At 39.5% G+C, this 13,883-nt stretch overlaps 1 protein-coding gene across 10 annotated transcripts in view; it reads left to right on the forward strand.

Annotated features, from left to right (window-relative positions):
• The first annotated feature begins 7,895 nt into the window (after positions 1–7,895).
• CLEC12A (C-type lectin domain family 12 member A) overlaps positions 7,896–13,883 on the forward strand; it is a 30,313-nt gene continuing 24,325 nt past the window's right edge. For 4 of the 10 annotated variants that reach the window (XM_033223420.1, XM_033223419.1, XM_033223413.1 and 1 more), the window contains exons 1-2: positions 8,268–8,304; positions 8,442–8,552. In XM_033223420.1, the coding sequence (XP_033079311.1) occupies positions 8,289–8,304; positions 8,442–8,552 (127 nt within the window). In that variant the 5' untranslated portion in view covers positions 8,268–8,288. Of the gene's footprint in view, positions 8,004–8,251; positions 8,553–13,883 lie in introns of those variants that run through there. The other 6 variants (XM_033223416.1, XM_033223421.1, XM_033223418.1 and 3 more) reach the window with 5 other exon arrangements.

Here is a 13,883-nt window from a genome sequence, read left to right on the forward strand (position 1 = left end):
TTATTTTGCCAAGGGTAGGGATATGTGCCTGGAACACAGGTCTGTGCCTTTCTCCAAAGATGATTTTGAGGGCTTCAATATTTAAAGGGGAAAGGGAAGATATTGAGGAAAGAGGAAGAAATTTTGCAAAGGTGTGCTTAGGGCCGGGCTCAGTGGCTCCTGCCTGTAATGCCAGCACTCTTGGAGGCCGAGGTGGGCAGATCACCTGAGATTAGGAGTTTGAGACCATCCTGACCAACATGGACAAACCCCATCTCTACTAAAAATACAAAATTTAGCTGGGTATGGTGGTACATGCCTGTAATCCCAGATACTCAGGAGGCTGAGGCAGCAGAATCACTTGAACTGGGGAGACAGAGGTTGCGGTGAGCTGAGATCCCACTGCACTCCAGCCCAGGTGACACAGTGAGACTTTGTCTCAAAAAAAAAAAAAAAACTAACAACAAAAAAAAATGTGGGTAGTAGATAAGAGAAAATGGTTGTATTCTTTTGAGACTTTGATCAGCCTTTCACTGAATACACAATTACACGTGAGAGTGGGGTAAAGAAATAGTCACTTATGCCTCAGTCTAGTTCAGTGAATCTGCATTTTTATACAAACGAACGGGCAGAGGAAGCAATCAGGCATGCATTTGCTTCAGATGAGCAGAGGAATGACTTCAAGTTCTGTCCTTTGTCCCATGCCTGTGAAGACAAGCTATCAATTTACATTGCCAGGGTGAAATTCAATGGAATAAAATGGGAGTCAGGTGTGCCTGACACAGTTCTGAGCTTGACTTCTCTCTTAGGCTTAGTGATTTGGGGGTCCCAAGATTTATTTTCCTTTCACATCTATAACAGATAAAATTAAAGTAGGAGAATATCGTGTCAGGCCTTGAGGCTAAACCAAGCCTAGATGTGGGTCTGTCTGAACTCAGATCACTAGCCTCAAGGCTGCTCACTAAGGAGAAAATTAGGCCAGGAAACCAGAAAGTACCTCTGAGACCTGTAGTTTCCTGGAAGGTAGTCAGTGTGGGCAAGGAGTGAAATTTAAGTCACTTCTGAAACTAGAAGTTGTTCCATTTTGTAAATCAGTATCATTAGCTTCCTGAGGAACCTTTACTACAATAAATTGTGAGAGTAATTAATTTAGGCGCAATGTCTTCAGTTTTAAATGCTGCAGAGTGGAAGAGCCAGTTGACATAGAACCCACAGCTCACAATTGAAGAATTGCAGATGGGTATATGTAATACAGACACATAGGAGGCTACTCCCCCCCAAAAAATAGCCTACTTTATGGACTGGATAAAACACTATGAGACCTATTTACTCAGAAGAATTGTCCCACTCCACCTATAAATGCCAAGTGGAGCAGTCCAGATGAAGCAACAGATACGCTTCACATATAAGCCATGGGGGACTGGCTTTATAATGATGTGGCAGGCCAGGTCTCACTCATGCAGGCCTCCATAACAACTGTTTCAGGACTGACTGAGTAGTTAAGTTAAATGTTAAAAGCTAAAAGAGCCCGTGCCCTCATCCAAAGGGTGGATTGTAAAAAAAGCCCACCAAGAGTTTTGCCTAGGACTTTCCCAGGACCATGACAAGATAATGAAGGGCTTCTTAACGGGACCGGTTTAGGATTAAAGAAGTTTTACTAGCGTTCTGAAGAAACATCCCAGGCCTCCGCAAACAAGTTTATTGGAGGTCTCAAGGAACTTCCCAAGCCTCCATGATCTAGCAGGAGACAAGACAGGGTAATCACCCCAGCACCTGGACCCATTTAGATTAAGTAAATTTACTGAGCCTCCAGAGGAAGGTCTTCAGAACTCAGATCTCAGTTATAGATTAAAATAAGCTAAACACTCATGTTTTTAGATGAATGCATGTATACACAGACATATAATTTAGAAGGCATATAAGCTCTGGAAGACTTTGTAATTTTGAGTTGGTCTGATAATATTTTCCAGACCTTCTCCCTGTGACTTGTTAAAGAAATAAAAACTCTCTTCCTCCCCAGTTCATCTGCATCTTGCTATTGGGCAGGGAGAAATAGCAGTCTGATCCTCAGTTTGGTCCAAGAACAATGCTAGAAATATTAACTTGGCTGGGTGTGGTGGCTCACGCCTGTACTCCCTGTACTTTGGGAGGCCGAGGCAGGTGGATCATCTGAGGTCAGGAGTTTGAGACCAGCCTGGCCAACGTGACGAAACCCCATCTCTACTAAAAATACAAAAAATTAGCCGGGCGTGGTGGTGGGTGCCTGTAACCCTAGCTACTCTGGAGGCTGAGGCAGGAGAATCTCTCGAACCAGGGAGGCAGAGGCTGCAGTGAGCAGAGATTGTGCCACAGAACTCCAGCCTGGGCGAGAAGAGTGAAACTCTGTCTCAAAAAAAAAAAAAAAGAAGAAAGAAATATTAACCTTACTTTTTGGTTTTTGGCTCTTTCGTTGCTTAGCGTTTTAATGGTTCATGAGTCCCTGGCACCTCGATTCTTATCTGGCCTAGAATGTTTAATTGACTATAAGTCTTTTTTGACTCGAAGTCCCTCGGCTACAGGGGTTCCACTGAGGAACAGGATGGACTTGGGACAGGTAGTCACACCGTCCTGGAAATGATATGAAACAAAATAAAGTTTGGCAATCAATGCTCCCTCTGGCATATTCCAAGGGAAGCTCCGTTTCCAAGAGATAAATCTTACCTGGGAAAAGGTCTCGCCCTTTGCCCTGCTGAGGGTGCTGGCAGCTCCCAGAAATGGCTTAGCTCTTAGCCCCTTTCAAAATGTTGACTTGGAGACCATTTTCCTGGACTCTCTGATGCTTGAGGATTTTTTCCTCCCCTGAAACAGAAGCTAGGTCATACATGAAACAATTAGGGAATATATTAGCTAGTCTCTCCAACAGGCTTCATTTCTGTATGGACGTGCCTCTTCTCTGTTTGAAACCAGGGAATCAAATCATACCGAAGACCTGGAATTCACACCAGACTGAAGACTAGCTGCAACCATAATAGGTCGGTCTTTTTGAGGTGCTGCTGACCACTCACTTGTCTACCAAGTTAGCCAGTGTTAAACCATGAATTCAACATACTCAGTAAAACTAGTCACTCCGGGATCTCTCCAGGGGAAACAGTCATGCTTTTGTGAACCTACACATGGCTTTAAGTTCATAATTCAAAGCCCAAACAAAGATCCTAGATAAGAAACTGTAAAAGGAACATGCACTTTTCAGGTTGTTATTATTCTCTTTAAAACCACAGCTTTTCACATATAAGACATAATGAATCAGGAACACTTTTTGGTAGACTTAGGATTGTTCTCTTGGATTCCCCACGGGATCCACTCCAAATTCTCTGGCATTTTAAAATTGGTTTATCTATATTATTTATCATCCTAGTTCAATGTGGCCTCAAATGTGGTTCTAAAACTAAAATAAAAGTACCCTGATCATAGTGCTCCAACAAGCCAGATGCTGACCCAGTACTCATGAGTACTTTTGATTATAGTGCCACATTTCCATTCCTTATCATTATTGCACCTCACCCCTCCTCAGCATGAAGCAGCCAGAAGGATCAGCGACCAGATTCTCCATGATTGAGGAAGAGATAAATAGAAAAGAGAAACTGAAACCGGCCCTGTTGTCTCATAGAACTCCTAGAACTCCTAGAGCTAATATTTACAGGTGGGTTTTTTTTTTTTTTTTTTTTTTTTGTAACATGGAAATGGACCCTGTCTGGTAGTCCCAGCTACTCCAGGGACTGAGGCAGGGGAATGGCGTGAACCCGGGAGGCGGAGCTTGCAGTGAGCCGGGATCACGTCAGTGCACTCCAGCCTGGGCGACAGAGCGAGATTCCGTCTCAAAAACAAAAACAAACGAAAACAAACAAAAACAAAAACCAAAAAAACAAAAGCAAAAACAAACAAAACTTATTTGCTTTCCTGAGTTTCTTGCTCAGGAACCCGACTTTCAGGCAAGGAACTGAAACTCATCAGAGAACCATACCCAGAAAATGAGACTACAGATCCTTCAGTCGGCATGATTTTTTCCATACCTCTGCCTAGTTTCGATTTTCCTCCTGTTCACGTAGTGTCAAACTTTGTAAAATATTTGAAGAGATTTATTCTGAGCCAAAAATGAGAGACTATGCCCGTGACACAGCCCTCAAGAGGCCCTGCGAACATGCGCCCAAGGTGGTTCAGGTACACGCTGGTTTGGAACATTTGAGGGAGACATGAGACTTAATCAACTGTAAAAATTTACTGATTGGCAATTGGTTGAGTTTATCTAAAGACCTGGAATCAATAGAAAGGAAATGTCTGGGTTGTGATAAGAGGTTGTAGTAGTCAAGGTTTTATCATGCAAATGAAGCCTCCAGATAGCAGACTTGAGAGAGAATAGACTGTAAGTATTGATACCTGAGAGCTATAATGAAGCGTGTTCGACACCCACTTCCTGTCATGGCCTGAACCCGTCTCTCAGGTTAAATTTTCAAAGAGCCCTAGTTGAAGAGGAAGTCCATTCAGATGGCTGGGGGGCCTTAGAATTTCATTTTTGGTTTACCTCCCCAACACAGCCACATTTCTGCCTGCACATAGCTACATTCCTTCCTCACCGAATAACCTCCCAATTTTAGTTTGTTGGTGAACAAACCCAGAATAAAGCCAATTCTAGTCATAGCACTGCAGCTTGTATCAGATGAAAGAAACCTACAAAAATATAATTATAAAATTTAGATAAAACATATAAAACAACGGAGATAGCAAAATTCGAGGGGCTCCAATTAATCAAGGTTTACTGCTTATATTCTATGTGACTGCCAGAAAAAAAAGAAACAAAACTTTTTGGTAGGAAGATCATTTAAAATCTCTGTTTTTAATACATAAAGCCTGTCATTTAATTAAAAATTATGAGACAACCTAAAAAGAAAAAGAACTAAATATCAAAACACCAATTGACAGGTCAAATGATAAAAACTGACCTACATATGGTTCAGATAATGATATCAGTAGATCTACTATTCACCATTCTAATCCCTTTGCAGTGCCCTAGGTTGCTGACTCTTACGTATAATATTCCTGGACACTATTGTCCTGAAGCTCTAGATATGTTTGTGCTAATAGGAAGAATAGGCAAAGATTCAAAGGTGGGAGAATCCTTCCCTACAGCACTAGGAAATGGATATGGAGTTGTTCTCACTGAGTGTACCTCCAGGGAGGCAGCCTTCATCAGCTGTACTTTCTGCTGCTTCAGTCAATTGCTACCAGCATTGTTTCTCAGGCCAAGTGGTAGTAAGAGCTTCTCGCAGTAGCTAGCCCTGGGGTATTTCACTATCCCTCATTGGTTTCCTTTGGTCTTATCTACATCTTGTAAGTTGTCTTGTTATTTTATCTTCTTAAATTTTCCTTTTAATGTATAACCTGTTTTTTTGTTTTTGGATCCCAAGCATGTGTTTCCTTTTTGTACCTGAGTATATCACTGTCCCTATGGTCTCTCACCTTTTAAATGATGTGACGCTGAAGGTGTGTGTCTCCAACTTTTTATCCCTCTGCACTTTTCTTCACCTATCTTCATTTCTTTCTCTTTTTTCCATTATAACAGCCCACAAAAAATACATAATTTAGGTAATGGATAATGTATCACGTATGTTTAATATTGGAAGACATTTGTGATTATATTTGCAGATTGTCTCTTAGTATTCAACTGGAATGAAAATTGATATAGGTTGATTTCATATCTCGTCTATTGCAAATAATGCTGCAATAAACGTGGGAGTGCAGGTGTCTGTAGTATATATGCACAATGGAATATTATTCGACCATAAAAAAGAAATAAATTCCTGTCATTTGCAGGAACATGAGTGGAACTGAAGGTCATTATGTTAACTGAAATAAGCCATGCACAGAAAGACAAATATCACATGTTCCCACTCATATGTGAGAGCTAAAAGAATGAATCTCATGGAGGCAGAGAGTAGAATTGTGGTTACCAGATGCTTGGAAAGGGGTGGTGGGGGATAAAGATAAGTTGGTTGGGTACAAAAATAAAATTAGACAGAAGGAACAAATTCTAGTGTTTGATAGTACAGTGGGAAAACTATAGTTAACAATAATTTATTGTATATTTCAAAATAGCTAAAAGAGAAGACTTGTAGTATTCCCAACAGAAGAAAAAGGTAAGTGTTTGACGGAATGAATATTCTTATTACCCTGATTTGGTCATCACACATTGTATATCACATGTACCTCTAAAATATGTACAACTATTGTATATCAATAACAAAATTTAAAAAAACTGATATAGGCTGTGAAGGGCAAACCATTAAATCATCTGACATCTCAGCTTACTCATGTGCATATAAATGTTTTAGCTGGCTCTAACCCAAGGATTTTGTATGAAGTAGTAGTTATTCAAATATTTTCAACAAAATAGAGTACCTTGCAAACAGAACTTTGAGATTTTTCATGTTTCCTCTTACAATTCATCATATACTCTTCATCTTCTAGTGTTGATTGATGAAACTATCTTCCACATGAAACAACAGAGCAATATAACACAGAACAAGACGCTGCCTGTGTGGTGGCTGGTTTCCATCCTTTCACAAAGAGATATTTATAAACAAATATTTATATATAAATATTTGATCCACCTAGGAAAAACAGAGGGCTAGTCTTTCCCACCAGGGGAGGCATTATAGCCTGTGCACGTATTTGAACAAGGTAACCGGAGACTTTGGTCCAGTCTCAACTCTACCACTCACCAATTGTGTGATGTTGGATACAAGCTTAACCACTTCGCAACTCACTTCCCCATCTGTAAAATAAAGGTGATAATAATACCTGGTTTAGAGAGTTGTAAAGATAAAATCAACATTAATAAAGTACTTAGGATGAAGTAATCATGTTTTGAATATATTTTCCTTTAAATTTGGCTGCCAATATTTTCATGGTAATATTTTCAACTGTATTTCAATAGCTTTTTCTTTAAGCATCAGGAGAAAATCAACTATTGTTTTAATTAAATCGACATTGAATTTTTTGATACATTTAGGAGAATTTAGTTTCTTTTTATACAGTATTGATGCTTCTAATCCCACAGCATGTTTTTCTATTTTTTTCTTTTCTTCAATAGTTTTAAAATTGTTTTGTTCATATTGGTTGTGCAAATATCTAGTTAATTTCTATCTGTAATATTTTCCTATTTATTTTTAGTAGCTCTTATAAAGGGAGCCTTTTATTTTTCCTATCCTGACATAATAAAGCAATTCGTTTTTAATTGATTTTTAAAAATCTTTGTGCATTCTGTTTTACATGTATAATAATAATGCCTAACCATTTTATGATTTGCATGTGGCAATGTCAAGAAGAATTTTACAGTAAGATTTTCTAACGAATATTAGAAAACATACTCAAAAACAGTCCTCTCCACCCCTCACTTCCACTTGCATACTTGATCAAGACATGAGATCAAAAATACTAAGACTATTGAGTCAAACTAATAAGACACAACTGTGGACTTTGGAGACTCATTTCCTTCCCACTTTTGGTGGCTTAGCTGAGGAGGCGATCAAATGGATTGAGTCAGTCTGTAGAAAGAGAGCAAGGCTGATAATAGTTTTCCTGGCCTGCAAAGCTGTTCCCAGAGCCCTCAGTATACAGACCTTGGTCATCAGTATACATACTCCCTGGTGTGGTTTCTGGGCCTCAGATTCCTTAATATACAGGTTGGCGCTAAAGTAATTTTGTACACATTTAAAGGCAAAAAACCATAATTACTTTTGCTTTTAATGACAAAAACCACAATTACTTTTGCACCAACCTATATCTTGTTATTTAGAGAAACTAGGCGTTCCCTACCTCTCTTGTGCAAACCTATAGCTATGTAACATGGCAACGGAATGACACTAACTGCCTCATTCTCCTTGGCAGTGCTCTCTGCATGTTCAGTCTCCCAGTGAAGAGAACCCTTCTATCAGGACCTTCATCATGATACAAAAGGAATATCTATGCCAGGCCACAGCTGCAGATCAGTGAGTGTCTGAGAACTGTATCTTTTCTGTTATTTTTCTGCTTGAAAGTTTTTCACCAATAAATCCTGCACTATGTCTGCACCATGTGGTGCTAGTTATTTCTGTTCTCTTGCATAACACTAGTAATATTATCCAAACACAATTTCAAAAACTACTTTCTGTAGTTGGTAAATATACAGAAATTGAGAAAAAGGAAGAAATATGAGGAAGAAAGATACTGCCTGTTGCAACAGTTCAATGTTCTTAACTGAAGCCACAGATGAGACATGGCTCATTTGCAGACATATGGGTGATTGGTACAGTAAGTTTATGAACAGAGGTTTAAACTTGTAAGCTTAAGCTTCCGTTTATAAACAGAAGTTTAAAATTACAGGTCCTGTTTAATATTCAGCTCTGTTAACTCACTCTCACCTTTTTGTGTTTTTATACTTTGTCAAGATTTCTTTACATATTCATCAATGTCTGAAGAAGTTACTTATGCAGATCTTAAATTCCAGAACTCCAGTGAGACAGAAAAAGTCCAAGAAATCGGCAAATTTGGGGAAAAAGGTAGGATTTTGAGTTATGGATGTGTTGTAAGTTTGTGTAATAGAAGTGGTTACGGCCTTGCATCTTCAGTATTAGTAATATAGTTATTATTCACCTTAAATTTTCAATTAAGCCTCTTATATTTAAGCAAAGCAACCAAAAGTATATAAACAAAATGATTAGGAAAAAAGAGTTCTGTAAAAACACTTATCTGTGCATTGAAGACTCAATCTTTTACATTTTTGAAGTTTTTTATTATCACACTCAATATAATTGGGACAGAATTTTTCAAATGATTGGGTTGTGTGAGGATTTTATTTGTTTATGAGATGAAGCCGTGGAAAAAGCAACATGTTCAGGAAAGTCATGATTTCACATCGGTGTGTGTGTGTGTGTTTTTAATAAGAAAATGCTTAGGGTATGCATGCAGAAAAGAAGGAGAGACAGACAAAGAGTCAGAGACATCTTTAAAGGATTTCATTTGACTGTCTGCCAAACTAGGCATATATCACCCTAAAATTTCTCCTACTTCTTTAGGAGATTTTTAAATAACTTACTAAAAAATAAAATATGTTAAGTTAAATGAAATGAATAATTAAGGAATAAAGGAAGTAAAGAAATATCAGAAGACATAACATATTCATAATATTCAAATCCACATTGTATCAGCAAGCTTTGTATTTTTCAATTCAAATTAAAATCATGAAATAAGTGGACCATCTGTGTTGACTTTCACTTAAACAAAACTACTCTTCATCTTACTCAGAATCTTGTAGTTTTCCTATTATGTATGGTTCTTACCTTGTGGCTCCTAGCCTTTTGGAGTGAAATCTGCTAGTGAATCCATAGTTTAAACCAGTGTATTTGAGTTAAAAATAACTTAAACAGTGATAATGGAGAACACAAAGAAGGGTGATAGAAACAGAGAAATAAGTAGAGAAGAGTGCCAAAATTCTCATATATTATTTAACTTGTTGTCCCCTCCCCTCTCCCCACACAGAATATAACATCTTTAATATTCTAGCATTGCTATAAACAGAAATTTCACTGTTACATCTTGAATCCATTTATCATGAGCATTGTAAATCTTTAGAAAAGACAGCAGATGAATTCTGTGGGCTTCTTTTTTAATACTGAAATTTTTTTAGAAAGAAGAAGGGTCTACGGATTTTACAATATTTTCTGTCTTTATTTCCTTGTTTGTACTTCTTTTATATGCCGAAGAGAACGGGCATATCATGAGCTTAATATTACCAACAATTGCCCTTTGCTTGTCCCCTCACATCCTTTCCCACCTCTTTTCCTGCCAATCCACCTTAAGTTCCCACCACAAGAATTCTCTGAATTCATGCAAATATTGAATCCATGTCTTCTTCCTGTTCTTAATCTCATCTAATTTTCTCATTATCCAGCTTAGAATCCACATTATGTAATACAACATTGTATTATGTAATGTCTACTCTTAGTCTCTTACATTTCTCCTTTTCAATGTATGTTAATTTTTCCTTAAAAACTTCAGTTCTGGTTAGGGGCAGTGGCTTATACCCATAGTCCCAGCACTGTGAGAGGCCAAGATGGGAGGATTATTTGAGGCCAGGAGTTTGAGACCAGCCTGGGGAAGGTAGAGAGATGCCATGTCTGTAAAAAATTTTTAAAAAAAAATTAACTGGGCACCCATAGTCTCAGCTGCTTGGGAGGCTGAGGAAAGAGGATTACTCGAGCCCAGGAACTGGAGGCTGTGCAGAGTAAGCTATGATCAGGTGACTGTACTTCAGTCTAGGTGACACAGCAAGATCTTGCCTCAAACAAATCAAAACAAAACAAAATGAAAAACCCAAAAACCAACAAATAAAAACAACTCCAGTTCTGGTTAAACCCAAATATCTACCCAGTCTGCCCCAGAGTTGAATATTGCTGGTGAAAAACACACAAATTTTCAACTCCAGTTACTCTTACCTTTCCTCTAGTGAGAAAAAAGCATCAACCTACACTTTTTATTTTTGCTATTTAAATTTCTATCCTACCATGTCTTTACTGATACTCTGCCTTCCTTCCAGATAGTATTTATGGTAAGTATGTACTTATGAAAGGATAGCTCCCCATTTTGCTCTGAATTTCAGTCTATGTGTCCTTTTCAAAGACAGACTTTTGTAATTTTTTTCCTTTCTCTCCTGTGTCATTATTCTCTCTTCCTTCCCTGCTTTTCCTTTTTAGTGCACTAACATACTCTACTACTCACCAACATATTCATATCATAACAAAACACAGTCCTTGCTTGACCACTTAAGCCTTTCCATTATTATGTAACTTATTTGTTTCCTTTCACAGCTCAACTTTTGAAAGCATTTTCTTTGGCCACTGACTCTCAGTTCTTCCCCTCTCATTCTGTTCTCAACCAACTCTATTAGGCTTCTGCCCCCTTGGTGCACTGGAGACTGAGCTTTAGGTCACTGATGTCCTGCCTGTTTCATCCCAGTAGTCACATGTGTCTTCCATTACTTCACTTCCCTGCAGCATTCAAAAAGTTGTACAGTCCTCTAAAGGCTTTGTTTGCACATCCTTCCTGACACATCCTCATGGCTTCTCCTGTCACCATGCCTGCCTCTCCTCAGTCTTTGTTGACTCTTCCTCCTAGATGAAACTCTACAAGATGGAATACTCTGGAGCTGTGTCCTGTGTCCCCTTTTATTGCATCACTCCATACACTCATCTCATCTACCTTGTTCGGTTGTTTGACTTTAAATACAGGGACTCTCAGATATCTCTGTATGACCTTTCCCTGGATCTCAAGACTAGAAAATACAAGTGCCTCTTTCACATTTCCATAAGGAGTTCTAATCTCATTTTCAACTTAAAAGGTCAAAAATGGTAATACTTATTTTTCTTCTAAAATGGTCTCTCTCTCCAGACAGCCTCACCTCTGTGCCAGTTCTGTTCTAATTGCATTACAAATATTAAACCATTTAGTGTCTGATATTTTGCAGTCTTTCTCTCTCCCTTTCTTTAACAGTACTGAAACTTAGACACATAGATGTTAAACGATGTTAAATAACTTTCCCATGGTTTCACAAGCAATAAGCAGCAGAACCAGAATTCAAACCAAAACAAGCTGATATGGTTTGACTGTGTCCCCACCCAAATCTCACCTTGAATTGCAGCTCCCATAAGTCCCACATGTTGTAGGAGGCACATGGTAGGAGGTAATTGAATCATGGGGGCGGGTCTTTCCCATGAGGTTCTTGTGACAGTGAATAAGTCTCATGAGATCTGATGGTTTTATAAAGAGGAGTTTCCCTGCACAAATTCTCTCTTCTCTTGTCTGCTGCCATGTGAGATGTGCCTTTCACCTTCCACCATGAGTTTGAGGCCTCTCCAGCCACATGGAACCAGGAGTCCATTAAACCTCTTTTTACTTATAAATTACCCAGTTGTGGGTATGTCTTTATCAGCGGTGTGAAAATGAACTAATGCAGTAAATTGGTACCAGTAGAGTAGGGCACTGCTGTAAAGATACCCAAACATGTAAAAGAGGATTTCGGACTGGGTAACAAGCAGAGGTTGGAATACTTTGGAGGGTTCAGAAGAAGACAGAAAAATGTGGGACAGTTTGCCACTTCCTAGAGACTTCTTGAATGGCTTTGACAAAAATGGTGATAAGGCTGAGGTGGTCTCAGATGGAGATGAGGAATTTGTTGGGAACTGGAGCGAAGGTGACGCTTGTTATGTTTTAGCAAAGTGACTGGTAGCAGTTTGCTCCTGCCCTAGAAATTTGTGGAACTTTGAACTTGAGAGAGATGATTTAGCATATCTGGCAGAAGAAATTTCTAAGCAGTGAAGCATTAAAGATGTGATTTGGGTGCTGTTAAAAGCATTCACTTTTATAAGGGAAGCAGAGCATAAAAGTTCAGAAAATTTGTGGCTTGACAATGATAAAGAAAAGAAAATCCCATTTTCTTGAGGAGAAATTCAAACCAGCTGAAGAAATTTCTACAGTAATGAGGAGCCAAACGATAATCGCCAAGGCAATGGGGAAAATGACTCCAGGGCATATCAGAGGTCTTCACAGCAGCCCCTCCCATCACATGCCCAGAGGTCTAGGAGGAATAAATGGTTTTAGGGACTGAGCCCAGGGTCCCTCTGCTATGTGCAGTCTAGGAACTTGGTGCCCTGCATCCCAGCTGCTCCAGCCATGACTAAAAGAGGCTAAGGTACAGCTCAGGCCATGGCTTCAGAGGGTGCAAGCCCCAAACTTTGGTAGCTTCCATGTGGTGTTGAGCCTTTGAGGTGCACAGAAGTCAAGAATTGGGTTTTGGGAACCTCTGTCTAGATTTCAGAGGATGTATGGAAACACCTGGATGTCCAGGCAGAAGTTTGCAACAGGCAAGGGGTGCTCATGGATAACCTCTGCTAGGACAGCGCAGAAGGGAAATGTGAGGTCAGAAGCCCCACGCAGAGTCCCCACTAGGGTACTGTCCAGTGGAGCAGTGAGAAGTCGACCACCATCCTTCAGCCCTCAGAATGGTAGATTCACTGACAGCATGCACTGTTCACCTGGAAGAGCTGCAGCCACTCAATATCAGCCCATGAAAGCAGCCAGCGGGGAGACTGTAAAGCCACAGGAGCAGAGCTGCCCAAAGACATGGGAGCCTACCTCTTGCATCAGCATGACCTGGATGTGAGACATGGAGCCAAAGGAGATGATTTTGGAGATTCAAGATTTGATGCCCCTGCTGGATTTTGGATTTGCAAAAACCCTTTGTCTCAGCCAATTTCTCCCATTTGGAATGACTGTATTTATCCAATGCTTGTACCCTCATTGTATATAGGAAGTAACTAACTTGCTTTTGAATTTACTGGCTCATAAGTGGAAGGGACTTGCCTTTTTTAAGATAGACTGTGGACTTTTGAGTTAATGCTGAAATGACTTAAGACTTTTGGGGACTGTTGGGAAAGCATGACTGGTTTTGAAATGTGAGGACATGAGATTTGGAAGAGGTCAGGGGTGGAATGATGTGGTTTGGCTGTGTCTCCACCCAAATCTCATCTTGAATTATAGCTCCCACAATTTCCACGTGTTGTTGGAGGGACCTGGTGGGAGGTAATTGAATCATGTGGTGGGGTCTTTCTCATGCTGTTCTTGTAATAGTGAATAAGTGTCATGAGATCTGATGGTTTTATAAAGTGGTGTTTTCTTGCACAAGTTCTCTCTTCTCTTGTCTGCCACCACGTGAGATGTGCGTTTCACCTTCCACCATGATTGTGAGGCCCCCCCAGCCACGTGAAACTGTGAGTTCTTTAAACCTCTTTTTCCTTATAAATTGCCCAGTCTTGGGTATGTCTTATTAGCAACAT

Source organism: Trachypithecus francoisi, unplaced genomic scaffold (genome assembly GCF_009764315.1).
Source record: "Trachypithecus francoisi isolate TF-2019V2 unplaced genomic scaffold, Tfra_2.0 Lachesis_group11, whole genome shotgun sequence".
NCBI lineage: Eukaryota > Metazoa > Chordata > Mammalia > Primates > Cercopithecidae > Trachypithecus > Trachypithecus francoisi.